Source organism: Centruroides sculpturatus, unplaced genomic scaffold (genome assembly GCF_000671375.1).
Source record: "Centruroides sculpturatus isolate CEXI.00-Female unplaced genomic scaffold, Cexi_2.0 scaffold357, whole genome shotgun sequence".
Taxonomy (NCBI): Eukaryota; Metazoa; Arthropoda; class Arachnida; order Scorpiones; family Buthidae; genus Centruroides; species Centruroides sculpturatus.
Genome location: NW_019384703.1, coordinates 571,284 through 591,578, shown reverse-complemented (window position 1 = coordinate 591,578; position 20,295 = coordinate 571,284). Strand labels below are relative to the sequence as shown.

The 20,295-nt window shown below is 31.0% G+C and overlaps 1 protein-coding gene across 1 annotated transcript in view; it reads left to right on the top strand.

The window, feature by feature from the left end:
- LOC111627619 (receptor-type tyrosine-protein phosphatase R-like) overlaps positions 1-20,295 on the top strand; it is a 98,379-nt gene that overhangs the window by 66,841 nt on the left and 11,243 nt on the right. Inside the window, exons 6-7 of the mRNA XM_023371204.1 lie at positions 4,546-4,659; positions 10,800-10,960. Of these exons, the coding sequence (XP_023226972.1) occupies positions 4,546-4,659; positions 10,800-10,960 (275 nt within the window). The remainder of the gene's footprint in view (positions 1-4,545; positions 4,660-10,799; positions 10,961-20,295) is intronic.

The window sequence follows — 20,295 nt, the reverse complement described above, 5'->3', positions numbered from 1 at the left end:
AAGACTATTGTATCGTTAAAAATTATTTTTTTATTTTGTACAAACAAAATAAATATATTGAAAAATATAAAAACTATAAAAAATTATACTTCAGAAGTTAATTTAGTATCAAAAACGTAAAATATCTGAGTAGCCCAAGATATAGCCAAAGATTCCAGCGCCACAGCACTGGCGAAAAATTTAAATTTGCCGACTGGAATTCTTTCGGATGATTGACGTTTCGGATAATTGACTTTCGAATAATCGACGCTCTACTGTATGTATGAAATATTTAATAACACTAAATAATTATTTTTAATTAGCGTGGTGTCTCCTTCCATACGATCGGACGATAGGCCTACCTTATACTTTTATCGAGGAAAGTAATGAGTTATGTAAATTCGGAACAGCTCGGAAAATTAATTTTTAAAAAAAATTTACAAACGTATTACACTGTTGATGGCAAAAAATACCGTTTAAGAGCAAACCTACCTTAAGATAAGCTATTGTGAAAGGAAATATATGTAAATTCTACATCACTTGTTAAAAAGTTGAATAATTAAATAATTTCTGGATTAAAATCATCTGTTTCTTTACAATATTATTCACAACTTCTTAAATAATCATTATTCTAATAAAATAAATTATAATTTTAACCCCAAAGACAAACAAATGAAGAAGTTTAACCCCTTCATTTCCGATCAACTTTTAATTACTTATAATTAAACATAAAAAATACTTAAAACTGAAAAAAATGAAAGAAATGCGTTAATTTTGAAGAAAAAGATTCAAATTTTATTTTCCTTTCTCTTGTCTTTCTGTGAAATTTGACACTGATGAGTCATTGTTTACACAGCTGGATGACCTTGAGAACAGCTGGAGTCGGATTTCCCGGGACATTCTCATAGACGTCTCGGGAGGAGAAGGGTTTAAAGTAGGGTGAATACTAGCTACACCTATATTTTTAAATATTTTTAAAAAATTAAAATTTTATTGCGATTTCCAACCGCTCGACTTAATTAAACTTATATATAATAAAATATATTAATTTAAAAAATTAAAAAACTATTGGAGGTCGTTTTTGACATCAGAAAGTAGCTTTAAATAACTCTACCGAAGTCAAATCCGTGCACTACAACTTTAGAACGATTAATTAAATTTGATAAAAAAATCGCATTAAAAAACAATTAAGCGTTAATCGCGCGTCATTAAAGGTTGATTAAAATCGCGATAAAATTCTTTTGCGTGGGTAAAAATTTTTGAAAAAATTTGGAGACTTAAAAAACATTTCAGAAATCAAAAAAATTTTTTTAAGTGGCCTTAACGACCGAGTTTTTCGTAACGCTATGTAAACTTGATGAGTTATCTCGTCAATGGGTGTTAAGGGGAATTAAACAGATGAAAATGTTAGTAAATAATTCTTTATTTATTAGTTTCATATTTGCTAGTATTGGTTGATTGTGTGTATCCTAGACATGGTACCAACTGATTACCATCTAGTTTGTGTCCTACAGAACCATATTGCTAATATACAGTTTAATGACAATACTCTTTTGAGAATGACATTTGAAACTTTAAAGAAAAATCTGTTTTTCTATACTCATGAGATTGAAAGTTTGTAGTAAAGGTGACAAGATGTGATTGAGATTGATGGTAATTACCTACAAGACTGAACTGTAAAAATCATTGTTGAGTTAATTGTCAATAAAGTTTTTTTTTTTTTCAAAATGTCTAAATTTTACCTCTATAACCTGATTGTGACAGTTTATTGATAGCAATTGATAAACTGCTAATGGTTAAGATACTTTTTTGTTAAGAAAATGTCTTACCAATTAAAAACAACTCAGAAACCAGAAAAATAGACCAACAGACCCTAAAGTTTAATAAATCTTATCTATTAGTAGTTCTTAAACAGTAATTAAGTTGGTGAAAGCTGTAGCAATAAATCAGGTTGCAATGTCATCAGATTGTTTCACTCACATCGCAGCTGCAAATAAACCAAATGATTGCTGTAATTAATCAGGCTATTTTTTTTTTACTATTAATAATTAGATAATAAATAATTTGGTATTAGAGGTAGATGTTAGGCACTATCTTATTAAATTTAATAATTATAATTAATTAATAATTTAGATTTTTTTAGAGGAAAGATTCATTTTGATCTCATAGACTAAAATATATTATCTATTAAGTTTGGTTTGGAACTCAAAATGATCTCCAGACATTCAAGAATCAGAATATAGCCATAAATGCTGAGTTTTGTTGTACCCATTTAAGGGTAGCTTATTTCCAACAGAGATCCTTTATGACAATCATATCTTCTATTTCAGCACTTATAAAACTGCAAAAACAAAACATAAAGTTTTCAAATTAAGAATTACCTTCCTAATAATTAGACTTAAGTTGTTATTTTGTTTTATTCATTTCTTTTAAATATCGTTAATTAATTGCAAATGCACTGACTATGTCTTGAAATAGTATAACTTAAGAACTGTATTTATAAGATTGCTAAAATCAAACAAATTGTTCTTTAGAAAATTTTTTGGTTTCTCCATTAAAGTAATTTTTCAAAGAAATGTAATTATATGGAGAATGATCTAATTTTAAAATTGTTCTCAACAACTTGTTTACTTCCTAATGAAATTTAGTTATAATGTATGGCTTTCTTAAAACAAAATTTTAATATTTGTACCGATATTGGGCTTGATATCAAGATTCATTTGATATATCAATAATTGATAAATTTTGATAAATAGCAATAATTATTGTTGTCATAGTATAGTGTCAGTAACCAATGTATCTAAAAATTGTTCATTAACGGCATAAAACTTAGAATAAGAATAAACTACAATGTCTTTCAGAATTAAAATTGTTTACTTGAAAAGTTTTTAACTACAAACAAGTACTTTTGACATTTCAAATTGTCATCTTCAGGCAGAGCATACATAACATTTGAATTACANGTATTTCCCGGGACATTCTCATAGACGTCTCGGGAGGAGAAGGGTTTAAAGTAGGGTGAATACTAGCTACACCTATATTTTTAAATATTTTTAAAAAATTAAAATTTTATTGCGATTTCCAACCGCTCGACTTAATTAAACTTATATATAATAAAATATATTAATTTAAAAAATTAAAAAACTATTGGAGGTCGTTTTTGACATCAGAAAGTAGCTTTAAATAACTCTACCGAAGTCAAATCCGTGCACTACAACTTTAGAACGATTAATTAAATTTGATAAAAAAATCGCATTAAAAAACAATTAAGCGTTAATCGCGCGTCATTAAAGGTTGATTAAAATCGCGATAAAATTCTTTTGCGTGGGTAAAAATTTTTGAAAAAATTTGGAGACTTAAAAAACATTTCAGAAATCAAAAAAATTTTTTTAAGTGGCCTTAACGACCGAGTTTTTCGTAACGCTATGTAAACTTGATGAGTTATCTCGTCAATGGGTGTTAAGGGGAATTAAACAGATGAAAATGTTAGTAAATAATTCTTTATTTATTAGTTTCATATTTGCTAGTATTGGTTGATTGTGTGTATCCTAGACATGGTACCAACTGATTACCATCTAGTTTGTGTCCTACAGAACCATATTGCTAATATACAGTTTAATGACAATACTCTTTTGAGAATGACATTTGAAACTTTAAAGAAAAATCTGTTTTTCTATACTCATGAGATTGAAAGTTTGTAGTAAAGGTGACAAGATGTGATTGAGATTGATGGTAATTACCTACAAGACTGAACTGTAAAAATCATTGTTGAGTTAATTGTCAATAAAGTTTTTTTTTTTTTCAAAATGTCTAAATTTTACCTCTATAACCTGATTGTGACAGTTTATTGATAGCAATTGATAAACTGCTAATGGTTAAGATACTTTTTTGTTAAGAAAATGTCTTACCAATTAAAAACAACTCAGAAACCAGAAAAATAGACCAACAGACCCTAAAGTTTAATAAATCTTATCTATTAGTAGTTCTTAAACAGTAATTAAGTTGGTGAAAGCTGTAGCAATAAATCAGGTTGCAATGTCATCAGATTGTTTCACTCACATCGCAGCTGCAAATAAACCAAATGATTGCTGTAATTAATCAGGCTATTTTTTTTTTACTATTAATAATTAGATAATAAATAATTTGGTATTAGAGGTAGATGTTAGGCACCATCTCATATTATGGTGATTGGTTTATTATTAACACATTGGGTTTAATGATGTTTATTTATAAAGCTGCCAGTAAAGGTTTCATTGGAAAAAATTTCAACAATCAGGCAGAAGAAATGTAAGGTTGCTCACGATAGTCAATAAAATCATCTATTTACAAGGAATTGGTGAAGTAGAATTGATTAATAATTAGGATTTATTACAAAGTGACTGAGTAATTTATATATTTGAATGCAAACTATTAAAGGTTAATATTGATCTGTATTTTTTTAAACATTAACCAGTGTTTTTTTACTATTTTTGAACAAAAAATAACTTTTAACAGAAGAGTTTATTATTTGAAACTAGTTTAGAAATTAAATAATTTATGTGTAATAAATATTTAAAATTTTTCTAGGTGAAATGTGAACCATATATACCAGATTATTATGGATGTTATGGTGGAATTGAAGTAAAGGTGATGAAGGTTGTTCCAAAAGATGGATATACTATTAGAGAACTATTGTTAAAGGTAAATGTGTATTTTAACACTTTTCTTCAAATCTTTCAAAAATGACTTATGAGAGTAGTAGTTTTTGTTTTTCTATTTAAATTTGAATTTAAAAGAAAATAATCATAAAAAATTGACTATGTATGGTTGTATCTTTCAATATTTAATAGAATTTACAATAGGTAAAATAAATTTATAAATTAAAGCAGTTAATACAGTTTTTAAAGATTTTTGGAGTGTTTTTAATAGTCAGTATTCAGTATTGCATTTCTCAGTAATACATAGAAACAAACTATATAGTGTTCAAAAATGACAAAAATAATCATCGACATGGTTTCAAGAAAGTAAAACGTAGGAGCAAACTAAAATGGAAAAAACAATCACTTTATGTAATTTGTGGTCAATGTGATAAGTTTGAGAAAAGGTATTCCAATAGCTCAAAGTATAGACACATCAAGATTATTAAAACCAAACAAGAAGCAGATTATACAACAAAAATGTTGTTATTAGAATGAAAAACTGAATTACTAGAGTTAAAGCATTTAACTTGATTAAGCATACTTTTCAGGATTTTATCAGCTCACCTTTCAATCAATCACATTTGACAATATAACAAACTATTTAGAAGAGAGTAAAAAATTGAGTTTTTCCTTTCTAATATATACTCATGAAGTCATCTTTTCCTGATTTATGATTTTAAAATGTTATTGCTACATGTATCACTCATCCAAAACAACTTTTATTCACTCTGGCATTAAAACTCTTTAGCTTTCATCTGAAAGCTAAATGTAAAATGTTTTAAACACATACAAGACACCTATGCCAGCATACCTCAAATTACTAATTCAAGGAATTTATAATGTGTTTGTTAAACCTTGTTTGATTTTAATTTATCCATTTTATTCTATGTTATATATACTTGAAGATGTCTATTATACAGATGAAAACATTACTAAAATTATAATTTGAAGTATGTTGGTGTAGGTGTCTTGTATGTGTTTAAATTAATATATACCAGTTTTGGAAAGTTTTGAGTAGAGTTTTAATGGTAAGGTAATAACCCTAGTAAAAAATGGCAGGTAAAGATCCTGAAAAAGGATATATTAATAATTCTTTTTTAGGGTTTGATCTGTAAAGCCTATGGAAAGGTTATGAATGAACCCAAAAACATTTTCTAAAGATAAAGATTTAGTCCAACAGTGATCAAGTGGTCACTGTTGGACTAAATCTTTATCTTTAGAAAATGCACAGCACACCAGTACTCAGTTGCAGATTGGCACCTGACTAGTGAACTGGCTGCAATGCATATTCCAGGATTTCTTCATGCATCTAACACCTATAGGCCAGTTTCTCACAGAAAGTTCTGGGAGGAATCCACTTTATCAGATTGCCCATATGTTACACTGCCATATTTCATCAAATCAAAGGTAGTTTTGGTTCAATGCTAGAGTGAAGATGATTCATTTATATTTAGTAACTGAAAAACATGCTAAAATAGTGTTCAACCTTAAAATGTTACATAAATTTGAATATAAATATACAAAAATAATTCTAGCATTTTAGTTTCCTGGTGTTATGTACACATAATGAGCAATTATTTATTGTGACCTTATCACAATGCCGGGCTGCAATTTTTAATCATATTTTTTAAATTTATTTCATTTAAAATATATGCTCCCGCCTCATATTAGTAGTGTCTTGCCTCTGTACATCATAATTTCTCTAAACCAACTTCTAGATAATTACTGGAATGCATATACTTTACACTCGAGAACCTTAAAAGTCCAATAATAACACTTTAATGGAAAACTAACATTTTCAACCATATCCCGGTCTTCCTCAGGTTTTTAAAACCAGTAAGATTTGAACTTGGAATGCAAAGAACAATATTTACAGATTATTTTTAAAAAACCTATGGAACGTATGGAACAACACACCATGTTCAAATATTATATTGTTTAAAATCTATGGAACAATCTAAGCACATGTATAAAACTTTTATCCATGCATGTTACCATGGCAACAGAACTATATCAATACTATAAACAGTGAATAATACAATGTAAATAAAGATACAGAAAAAGCTTGCTAACTGCTGGTGTTGCCTGTTTTTTCATAACAGTACCTCCATACTTAGGAAACATTAATGGCATCATTTGTGTTAATACAGTTGTCATGTAAGATGCTTTGTAAATTTCTAATGTTGAAGGTGTTCAATTCGATGTGACAATCTGACCAGTTTGGCTTTATAGTGGTCAGCTCGTATGTCGGGGTCTGTGGCATAGGTGGATAGGGCAGTGTGTGCATTTTGTTAGTGATATCATATCTGTGCTCCTGTAATTTTTTACTTAGAGAATGCTTTGTGGACCTAATGTATACTAAATCCCTTTGAAATCTGTTGTCTATGAGGGGAACCACATATATATCCAGTGCCCGATCCAGTGTTGATATATCCAGTGTTGATCCTGTCCTTGCTGTTGCGCAATAGCCTATATACCATGTTGGATCTCCTATAGGCAATCTTTATGTTTGTACAGGTAGCAATTTCTTTGTAGATGGTGCTTAGATGCTGGTTGTATTCCACCAATGTGCGTGATTGGCTATTATTGTGGTCTTGGGTTCCATTGTGCACTACCTGTGTGTTGGATATGTTATGCGTGGCTAGTTGTTTGGAGTATGCACATGATAAGATGTGTATCAGGCCCCAGAGCTGTAACTAGCCATTCCTGTGCCCTGTGCAAGAATTTGCATTTAGGCCCCTTAATTTATTTGGTTTGGGAAAATAATAAAACAAATATATTACAATACTGTAGATTTTTAATAAGATTTATTTTAATTGAACTTTTCTGGCTTTCATTTCAGCAAATTCATTAATTACATGATCATAATTAATATTTGTAATGATAATGTATTCTATTGAAATAATAGAAATATTGCACAATTGTTCTTCCCTGATAGTTAATCTTAATAAATTTTTTATTAATTTTAACTTGCTAAAACTTCTCTCGCACGAAGCAATAGAAACGGGAAGAGTTAGAAATATTCGAAGAGCAACATTGATATTTGGGCGAGACTCAATTAAACCAAAATCATGAAGAGCCTGTAGAATATTAAGTGGAGATACAGTTTCTATATTTAGTATAAGAGTTGTTACTTCAAAATTAAAACTTTCAATTTCACTTGTGAATTTGTACTTTTTTAAATTTTTGCTATATTTAATAGTGCAGCTGATTTTTTTTAAAATCAGCAACACTCATGTATTGTAAAGAAGAGCCACAGAGAAAGCAAAAATCAGCCTTTTTTCAATAGCATTTTAAAGACCTCGGGGGCCCTTCGAGGCCCTACTTGGCCGCATAGTCCACTTACTGCTTAATCCACCATTGAGGTATACAACACATGCATACCACTATAAAGCAAAAATTACGTCAGAATTTCTGAACGCCTCTTACAACCTCAAGACTAAGATTTTAATCACAAGTTACCATGTTTTCTATTTAGCAATTTAGCAATTAAAAAAATCCTTGGGCAGATTTATTTTTTTACAAAATGTTACCTTTACAGATTTCTAGCTCTGCACACTGTAGAAAAATCTAGAAATACAGTTTTGTATATCGTAATAATATTAGTCGTGCTATAAAATAGAGAAAAATCTATAAATTTGAAAACTATAAACATAAATTTAAATTTCTCAAGAAATAAATAAACAAAATTTGAAAAGTCGCTACTTTTGGCTGATTTGTCTGCGGGCTCTGCTATCTTGCTATATCCTACTAAAAGTTGCCATGGTTGGAAACACTGGTGAGCAGATATCTAGGGTCTAAATAAGGCAAAATGTAATCGCCAATAAAAAGGAAGAAAAATTTAAGATTTAAAAATATAATTTCTTGTGAACAGCAGTTTGGGCCCCCCTTCCAAGTGGGCCCTGTGCGAATGCACCTGTTGCACCTGCCTAGTTATAGCTCTGATATACCTGTGCCTTACAGCTATGTTCTGAATGCATTTCAACTCTGCCATGGTTTCCTCCCATCTGATATGGTGCATGTATGCTCTTCTCATTAGCACGTGGAAGGCTGTGATCTTATAACAGAAAGTGTTCAAAGAGTTTTCAGGGATAAATAATGATACATAATTGAACACCTTTGAAACCTTGAGGCATTAGAAATTTACAAAGCTGGCTTACATGGCAACTGTATTAACACAAATGATGCCATTAATGTTTCCTAAGTATGGAGGTACTGTTATGAAAAAACAGGCAACACCAGCAGTTAGCAATCTTTTTTTATATCTTTATTTACATTGTATTATTCACTGTTTATGGTATTGATATAGTTCTATTGCCATGATAACATGCATGGATAAAAGTTTTATACATGTGCTTAGATTGTTTCATAGATTTTAAACAATATAATATTTGAACATGTTGTGTTGTTCCATATGTTCCACAGGATTTTTTAAAATAATTTGTAAATATTATTCTTTGCATTCCAAGTTCAAATCTTACTGGTTTTAAAAACCTGAGGAAGACCGGAGTATGGTTGAAAATGTTAGTTTTTCATTAAAGTGTTATTGCTGGACTTTTAAGGTTCTCTAGTGTAAAATACATAATTTCTCTGTTAGCAATAGAGTTATCCAGTCATTTATCTAACTCCTTTCAGGGGAATATTTTTGAATTGAAATAACATTGCTTCCAGTTTCCATTGGAAGTTCATATATAGTTAATCAGGGTTCACTGCTCTAATCTTTCCATAAATGGTCTTGGCTTTCATCTATCTAACTCTGTTTTGAGATTAAAGAATTGTAGACCTATAAATTCCCACTGTCATCCGTCTGTCTGTCCGACAGTGGGAATTTATAGATTTAAAGATATTTAATCAATTTTCTACAATTTTCTAAAATTACATCTCAAAAAGGGAAAGTATTGGAATTGTGTTAAATTTGACCCTCCAAATTTTTTTTAGTTTTTAGTATGTTTTCACAATATAAATGTATAGGGTGTCCCAAATTAAACTTGACATTTCCCAACTGGTTACAGCAAAAACTAATCATCAGAAAGTAATGAAAGTTTGGGAAGTTTTTCTAGAACAAAAGTATTTAGTACCAAAAACACCAATAGAGGACATGTTATAGCTTTATACAGAACGTAATTTATGTAGGTCATTGTTATCTGTCTAATGTGAACAAAACATATTCAAAACATGATGGCCACTATTGTCTGCTACTATCTGAAAGTGTAAAACAGCTTGTTCAACAGTTGCATGCAGTGTATCCCTTGGAATGTTATGTACAGTACATGGCATGCTATGCTATGCTGTCCTTCAGGTCTGACAGCAATGTTATGGGATCATGGTAGACCAAGTCTTTGAGATAGCTTAAGAGCCAAAAATTACATGGATTCAAGTCTGGGGATCTTGCAGACCAATATGCTACTATTTCAGCTTGAAAAGCACCCTCTAGTTGTGGTTTTTAGAACTAATTTTTCGCTGTAGAAAAAATTCCCATCATGTCATTAAGGCATTACCAAACTTTCATGATTTTCTGATGAATTGTTTTTGCTATAGCCATTTGGAAAATGTCAAGTTTAATTTGGGATACCCTGTACTTTTAAACATTACTTGATATTCAGCCAGTTAATACTGTTAAGTGAGAAATGTATTACATGTAAATTGAGTAATTGGTGCAAAAAGTTCAGATATCAACCATTATAATTTTTAGTATTATCACTTTATGATGCCAACTTAGAGTTTGTTATGGATCTAAACATAAAGTTGTAAAAATGTTTATCTTAATTAAAGTAATTATTTTTAAATCTAAGCTTATTAAAAGTGTAAAGCAATTTATTTTTTGTTTGTTTTATTTGAATTTTATATTTTGATTTTAATAATGGCTTTGTAAGAATAAACAAACATGTGATAAAATTTTGCCAGTTTATGAAAGTTGTTCAGTAATTATTATAAGTAGATTTTTAATAATTATTGAAATCAAAGTTGCATATTGTTCTAATTAATGTGATCATTGAATCAGTAATAATAGAAATAATTTCATTATTTTTGATGAAATTTTTATTAGATTAATTAATTGTTCCTTATTTTATCAGATTTTTTGAAAAGAATTAGTTAAGATGCTTTTTGATTAAAAATAAATATGTTTTTAAATATCTTAAGCATGAGGAAGAAATGCATCAAGTTCTTCATTTCTGGTATACAGCTTGGCCTGATCATAAAGCTCCAAGTACTGCTAAACAATTGTTGTCTATGGCTCTTGAAGTAGAAGCATTTCGTCGTGATAATAAAGTTTCTAAAGGCCCAACTGTTGTTCATTGCAGGTACTAAAATTTAAGTAATAAATTAAAACTAATTTAGTTTCCAATATAATTTTTTAATATCAGTTTTTTCATTTGATATATTCATGTATAAATGATAGAAAATTTTCAGTAACTAAATAATTATCTGTAGTAGTAATTTGAAACTTAACAGGTTTATCTGATTTTTTTAATTTGGATATTTAACTATTGATAATTATGTACATGTTATTATAAAGAATAGATTTAGTTATATTCAGATTATAACTTTTGAATTAACTTTTATAAAATGTAATATATGTGACAATAATTATTTATTATAAAATTTTTAAACAAATTAAAGTAAATGTTATTTGTACATTTTTATTACATTTTTTTTTCTCATTTCTACCTTATCTTTTAATATATTAGATTTTTGGTAAATTTCAGGTCAATTTTACCTATTAATTTCTTTTGGAAAAAATTTAATTTGCAGGTTTTATTTGTTATCTCATGGAAACTTTCATAAATATTATAATTAATTTTTATTTAAATTATAGTAATTATATATGAGCGTGCATTTTATTACATAATTTATAATTAATTAATAATTTAGATTTTTTTAGAGGAAAGATTCATTTTGATCTCATAGACTAAAATATATTATCTATTAAGTTTGGTTTGGAACTCAAAATGATCTCCAGACATTCAAGAATCAGAATATAGCCATAAATGCTGAGTTTTGTTGTACCCATTTAAGGGTAGCTTATTTCCAACAGAGATCCTTTATGACAATCATATCTTCTATTTCAGCACTTATAAAACTGCAAAAACAAAACATAAAGTTTTCAAATTAAGAATTACCTTCCTAATAATTAGACTTAAGTTGTTATTTTGTTTTATTCATTTCTTTTAAATATCGTTAATTAATTGCAAATGCACTGACTATGTCTTGAAATAGTATAACTTAAGAACTGTATTTATAAGATTGCTAAAATCAAACAAATTGTTCTTTAGAAAATTTTTTGGTTTCTCCATTAAAGTAATTTTTCAAAGAAATGTAATTATATGGAGAATGATCTAATTTTAAAATTGTTCTCAACAACTTGTTTACTTCCTAATGAAATTTAGTTATAATGTATGGCTTTCTTAAAACAAAATTTTAATATTTGTACCGATATTGGGCTTGATATCAAGATTCATTTGATATATCAATAATTGATAAATTTTGATAAATAGCAATAATTATTGTTGTCATAGTATAGTGTCAGTAACCAATGTATCTAAAAATTGTTCATTAACGGCATAAAACTTAGAATAAGAATAAACTACAATGTCTTTCAGAATTAAAATTGTTTACTTGAAAAGTTTTTAACTACAAACAAGTACTTTTGACATTTCAAATTGTCATCTTCAGGCAGAGCATACATAACATTTGAATTACATTTTAATTTTTAAAACTTTTCACCCTTTTATTATTATGATTTTGTAAATTAATAAAGTACATATTAATAATAATAATTATTAAGGGCTAANTATATAAATATATATAATATAATATATGTGTTATATATAATATATAATATAATATATGGAGTTGAGGAGACATATTTTTATGAATTTATTAAATTAAATTAATATTTTACATTATTTTCTATCAAGTTGATTTGAAATGATTTTTATCTTTGCGAAAGAAAGCACTTCCTTTGAGCCATGAAGATTAATGATGTAGTTCCTCCCAAAACAATAGTTGAGTATGATGTCTGACTTAACAATCGGCCAAGAAACTGCCTAGCTTCCTCCTCATGTTGGAAGCATGTCATGATGTTTGAGCAATACTGTCGATGGTCCATTGAGTATAAAACGTGAAAGCTCACTAACCTTCAAACAGTGCTCTAGCTCTAGTTCTGGTTTAGCCATGCTCCAGTTGTTTGGCACCCTTGCCAATTGTCCAAGTCTTCAGCCAATATATATCCCAGTTTTCAACTTCCAGATGGTTTTAAATATTCTTGATTCTACCATCTCAGATGTATATGAACAGGTAGTAATTACAATTCTTTGTAAACTCTCTCAAATCAAGTTATGTTTAGACCAGTGGTTCCCAGTTAGTTTTTCCTGCGTACCACTTCAAGAAAGAGCTCAAACTCATGTACCCCTTATAGCAGAAATTCATATTAATCCATACTAATATTATAAATTTAAAGGTAATTCTGTCTGTTACCTTTTCACGTCTAAACCACTGAACAGGCTTTAAAATATTTTAAAGATCCACATGTTGTAAGGAGTTAAGAGTCTAAGTTTTCTGACTCCCATAAAAAGATTCTATTCTTGATTTCAACTCTCCATCTCTGGGGGGAAGGGGGGAACATTTACTTTTTTTTCTGTCTTGTTCTTTCCCACAGAGAATGAGATGGAGGGTAAACGTCTGACAGGAATTTAACAAAAGTTGACAATTCTCAAGCTATTAAGATATCTATTTTATACTTTATATACATTGATAATAGAAGGTGGTGAAGAGAAGACTGAATTTGATATTTTTCATGATCAACTTGGCTAGAATTGCCAAAAGAGATGAGCTCATGGGGACACCACACTTTTGCAAAAAATATTGACCACTGAACTGGAAATAATTGTGCTGTTATTAGAAGGATGCCTTCCCAAATGCTAAACACCTATTTAATTGTGTAGGATTTTTGTAGTAAAAGTATATTAGCAAGCATTACCAGATCAAAGTGTGGTACAGATGGATATAATGAGATAACATCAATTTTACAAAATTGGCATGTTTCAGGTGAGAATGTTCCTACGATTTTGATTATTCTTGATTTGGATTCCAATGTTGAAGAGATGACTGAACTATCAATAAAATGCAAGATTAATGTCTTAAAAAAGGTGGCTAGGTCCTTTCCAAGAAATATGTGGGATGGGTTTGGTATTAAACAATAATGCTGAAAGACAATACAATTTCTTTCTTATAATATATTTGGTGTCATATTTGAACATATAAAGTTTTACAATCATGGAAACTGCAAAACAACAATTTTTCTCAATAAAATCAAGAATCAAGTGGCTCAATCAGTGTAACCTTCCTGTTACATTGTCACAAACATGGTCTAGTACCTAAATGATTCTTGCTTAAATATATCTTCTTTCCATCTTATGTATCAGAACGGTTCTTCCAGAAGTGGAACACGAGTTGATAGCTATCAGAGCAAAAAGGAAAGTGGTAGCCTCTTGTAAACTTTCCCATATGGTCTTTCTTCACTTTCAAATTGTGATCCCATGTGTTTGTATAATCAAATGGCAAAAGAAAAAATGAAGAAAAAATTTCTCTGGTTCCTAAGATCTTCCAGCCACAATTCAAAACATTCTCGCAAGATACAGTACCACAACTACTCTAATTTTAAAGTCCTGGACAATATCCGTCGCTTTCTACAATATGGGTCTAAGTGCTGTACATTCTGTCAGTGAATATTTCCATAGCTCAATTGATTCTTCCCATTATGGCAGCAGCAAAAAGTTGTCAGCACCTTCAACCCAGTTTGGAAATAACAAATATAACAAATAACAAATAATAGCTATATCTGAACTTCATTCTTCCAATTCAGCATCTTATTAATGTCAAGAAAACTCAAATGTTATTAACAGAAACTGTAGATTGGTGAAGCAATTCCTTCACAATGGGAACCTGAGACTATTAGTTTCAGATAAGATCAAAAGATTTGTCTTATGTTCCAATATTGACTTTACATCTAGAGCAATGCAATTTTTTGCCCAATCTGGATCTATTACATTAACCAGTTGAGGCTGCATGGCCATTGGATGGCTCTAGAGTTAATGATGGTTTTAAGTTGTAGCTGTTCAGCCTCAAGCATTGGGCAGTCAAAAATATAGTGAGTAGCCCCATCCTGAATGTCACAGAGAGGACAGGTATTAGTAGGGTGAGAGACAAACCTATTTAAGTAATTAATGAAATTGCCATGATCGGTATAATATTGGATGCTGTGATGGTTAATTTTGATCCACTTATAATGGAATAAATCAGTTATGATGGGGAAGAATTTATTAGTGATAGATTGCCGAGTATTCCAGGTGTTTTGCCATTCATGTAGTAGGTTATTCCAAAGTAAGTTTTTAAGAATGGATTTACTAATTTTATTGTAAGTGGTAGAGATAATTGAGTGTTGGAGACAGATTTGGCTAGAATATTGGCTCTCTCATTCCCAGGATTACCCTGGTGAACATATGGGTCCAGGTTAAAGAGTAGCTGTTTGAGGATGCTTTAGCAGTACTGTAGATGTCAGTTACCAGTTCGTGAGGTTGCTTGCTTTTAATAATCGCAATAGCTGCCTGGCTGTCTGTTATAATATTAATGTTATGGTTTTTGTAATTATGATTACACCAGTGGAGGGCATAGTTGATGGCAAAAAGCTTGGCTCAGTGGTCAGCAAGTCAAAGTTGCCTGTGGAAGATTTTGTTTCCATCACAGTAGGCCACAAAATTGCATCCAACATGACTGTCCATTTTGGAGCCATCTGTGAAAACTTCAATTTTGGTATTTATGTTGGCATTGAAATTAATCAGATTATGTTGACCTGGGTACAGAACAAGATAGAAAGGAATGATCTCTTCCACATCTTTGGCACAGATGCTGCGGGAGGGGTTAATATCACTGTCGTGTCCCCATTTAAGTATCCATTGCTTGTGAAAGACGTCAATGATCTTTTCAATTGGAGGTTTTTTAGCTATCACCTGCAAACTAACAGTTGGGGCAGTATGGTAGGCCTTTGTTATAAGGGGCAGAGCTTTGCATTGTGCAGATGTTGATCGGATGCACAGTCATTATATCCCCATTGGGTGTGGGAATTTTATCAGGTGACCTTAAGTTTTGCAGTATGACACTCCAGATGTGTCATCGGTGGTCCGGCTAGGGCAGTGAGAATTAGACTAATCTGAGCGGATGGTTATTATTTCTTTTCTTTGTTGATAGATTCTTGTATAATTGTTTAAATGTCAATGTTTCCATCTATCGACAATTAGTTGTTATGATTACTCCCGATACTTTCTTAGGTTGATGAGAAAGGGGGCTGGTTGCTTTGTAGACCTCCTACTAATTATGAGTTTTCCTAGATGTTTGTTGATCGTTAAAATAACATTTGATCGTCTCTTGTTATTTAATTCTGTGGGAGATGGATGAAATGAAGAGAAGTTTCTTAAAATTCAGCTTTTTGCCAACATTCCACCAAAAGCAATGTCAGGAATCACTCACATTAATTTATATGGAAAAAATTGCTTCACTTAATGAGTGTTTCACATTAGATTCTGAAATGAATTATGCTCATGAAGCAAGGTTCCACTGTAATGTGTTTAAATATATCTGGAAGGCCTAGACAAATTCTAGTAACAGAAGCTGAATCCTAACATAAAAGATAAGAGCATTTGTTTAGTAAGAAATATATTTTTCAGTTTTGAATTTCATTTATTTAGCAAAGAGGGAATAACAGAAGACCAAACAATGATGATATAGTTTGAGTGATTGAATATTGGTAAGAACAATGAATGGAGAACAGGATCTTTATTTTCTAGGAGTTGGAGTATGCAATTTAGTGAATTTTGTCTACAGTACAGATCCTTCCATCAGTGTTTACAGTTTTATTAATTAAAATAATTTTATTTTACTTGTTTGCTGATTACTTATTATCTTAACTATTTTTTCTTGCCATTAAATAAATAAATATTTGATAATTTATGTATTTGCTTCTCTTGAAGTAAATGCATAAATTATCAAACATTCTTGTCATATTTGCATTTTGCATTTCTCTTTTATATTGATTAGGTTATAAATAACCTAATCAATACTTTAATTTATTTTAAACAATGTCCCTTAATAATTTAAAAATGTATATGTCCAAGTTTTATTGGATAGAATATATATGTAATAACTGGCATGATTCCACTGAACAATAGTTTGTAAATAAGACCAAAATTCTTCCACCACCTCAAGTTTGTATGTGTTGGAGAATGACATAGATATTGCATATTACTAAGCCTGCATCATTCGTTTTACCTATAACTGGTCCCACTTAAAACATAGTGAAAGAATGGAGCTTTAAAGGAATATAAGTTTTGTGAGGCTCTGGACAGGTCCGAACCCTCACTAAAATTCGCGTTAAAATAATTTTGTTTTAAAGAAAAAATATAGTAGTTAGAAATAGATTTTTTTATATGAAAACACGACACTAACTTTTAAACAATAGAAGAATGTAAGTCCGTTGACCATCTCCAGTTGGAGATCGAATTAAACTTCAATTTTGATTTCTCCTGCACCCCTGAAAGGTTTCATCAGGTGACAAGGAGAGACCAATGGGAAAGTGGAATCGGAGGAAAACGGATAAAATCCTGGACATTCAAGGACACGATGGCTTTTTCTCCCGAAAGTTCCAAGTGACGGATCTATTGCTGTGTGTGTGTCTCACACCCATCTTCGTCTCCATCTCCCGACCTCAGATCGACATCTATCCATCAACGGAAGTCGACCGCATTGTCCCGGAGTCGTTGAGACTTGATGGAATTGTTCATTTGCGAACAAGGGACACTCCTTCAAAATGTGACAATGTTGGAAAGAAGAGGAAGACCCAGAGGCCGCAGCCGATGTAGAACTTCCAAGATTGCAGAAATCTTGTATGCTTCTTTTGTGTTTAATAAATGGGTTGTGTTATTGTAAACAAGGCATCTATCTCTGAATCAACTGCTTTCACATGTCGTTGATTGTTACCAAATGGTAAGGGAAACGATGATGATATATATCACATATAATTGTTTATTGAGTTTTTTAAATTTCTCCCCCCATCGGCCCCCACAGCTTCCTTTAAAGAACTGGCCATCAATTACAAGAAGACAAATATTTTCCCATGCCTTGAGATCATTATATGAAAATCTTTTTTGTTTACAGATCACTGCCTAGTGGAATCATATATTATCTATCTATATATATATATGCGCACAAACACATCCATTTTTATATATATTTAAAAATGGACATAATTGTGCCTATACGTCACTCTGCAGTACTGTTTTCACATCGCACATGAATGGTGTTTGTGTGTGGTAGTAGCACCAAGTCTCCCATCGTGCACTATGGTGGTTGTGTCTCGATAGCTATAAGGATGTTGGAGATCTGGGGGTTGAAAGTGGTTTACTTCGAAAATGTGTAACAATGGAAGTGTTGAGTAACAAAGGAAGTGTTAAGAGAAAGTGGCGTGCAAGATTTACAGGCGCAGATGCTGTTTTTTGCGTTTTTGCGGAAAATCGAACATATTTTTAGACCCATGTAAAAATTCTCTAATTAGTCTGGAAACGGGGAACCTAATTCTTGCATTCTGTGAAAACAGGTAAGATTGGCTATAATGTAATCTTAATCTTAATGTTAAATGTTTTCGAATAGTCGAGGACCATTATGTGTGAGTGAGTAGTGGGGATGGCTTTTGGAGACGTGTGACGCACATGCTTCATTTGATTTTTCATAAGTAAAAGTGTATGAATAACAGAAAAAAGTGAAAAGTGAATAGTGAAGTATGAAAAGTAAAAATATACAAAACAATGCCAAAGCATAAGAAAGAATTTTTGCAGTCTCGAATCATATCTCAAAGGCAAAAGATGGCATGGAGAAATGAAACCATGGAAGAAAGAGAAGTACATCTAACATTGCTACAAGGAAATTATAAACGAAACAGAAGAGCAACTTGAAAATTATAGGGACACATCGAATCAGAGAAAGATTATGTAGAGGAAGAGAAACAGTCTTTTATATATAAAAATCTATATTACATATAAATGCACAAACAAATAAAAACCCAGCGAAGCAGGTGCTTGCAGCTAGTTATATATATATTCTATCCAATAGAATTTTGACATGTTGAATATTTTTTAAAACAAATGAGTCCAAATTCTAACTAAAAAACTTAAGCTGGTGGAAGAATTTTGTAGGAGAAACTTCTTAACATATAGGTGTTAAATTACGAATGAATGTCATTAGATCAACAAGCACTTTCGATGATAATTATTTTCGTCTTTGTCAGGTCATTAAAAACAGTTAAAGTCCTTTTTTGAATATGAATATCAAATTATTTCAACGGTATTAATGTTTTGGAATGAAAGCAACGGTAGAACGTAAGAAAAAGAATTTAAATAAAAACACGTGTGGTTATAATGTGCATGTGCTATAAGCCTCCAAATTGTGGAGCTAGATACGTTGTCTTAGGCAGTTATACAAGTTAACCCACAAAGGGGGCAAATCAAATGTGAAGGGTGTTGCACAGATTTAGTATGTTGGTAAAGAGGGCCTCCCAACTTGTTAGGTGTATTGAGTTCACGGGTTGGATGTCACGCCAACTTATGTCAATCAAAACTTCCAAGAACGTCAGTCTATGAGGCGTTAAATATACTTGAAATTATTTTTAATTTACGAGCGCTTTCGACGTAAATAAGCACGTCGTCTTCAGGTAAAATTAAATTCGAATAAAGAATTCGAACCATACATTTAAATTTAAAACATTAACGATACTAGCCGTTTTTGAACATACAAAAAAGAGATTTTAAATTTAAATATTTAGAATTAAACATTTAAAATTGGTGTGCATGCGTTTTAAAACAAATAAACATCGATTGGAGTGGCTATTAATTATTATGTGAACGCGAAAAATTGGCGCACGTGCACCTTAACATGCATAACATGAGAGCCAATTAGATGTCTATTAAGAACAATTAAATTTTTAGAATTTAAATTAAAACACTTTGTAAATACGTATAAAATTTTTGGCACGCATGCGCCTTAACATAGACAGCATAGAAACCGATCGGAATAGATCCACAAGTGCAAGTTTATGTTAAAATTTAAATTTTAAATATTAAAGCGCGGGACATAATTTAAAATACATAACACACGTAAACAGACGCACATAAAGGGGCCGACATGTATGTGCTTTGAATCATGTAGGAGGTGCGGGAAGAGAATGCAAAATTATTGTTGGTTTTTTAACCGCCTGAATAAATTAATCCAGACGTCCGGTAAATCGAGGGTAGGGGTGTTGCACGGGGAGAGCAGTTTTGTGAGGAGGGCCTCCCAAATGTATATCAAGTTCCCTTCATCACAGCGTTTGAGTATTTCCACTCGATTCCAAAGCGCTACGTGGTGGTGTTGTATCACCAATTTGGAAAGTTCCGTGTCACAATTGCCAAGTGCCACCGAACGTTGGTGTTCAGATATGCGAGCAGCCAGCATTCTCGTAGTCGCTCCTATATAATTGGTGCATAGTCCTGATATTGGATTCTGCAGGGGAACGGAGTATACACCAGATTTTTCCAGGGTGGAAATAGCATCC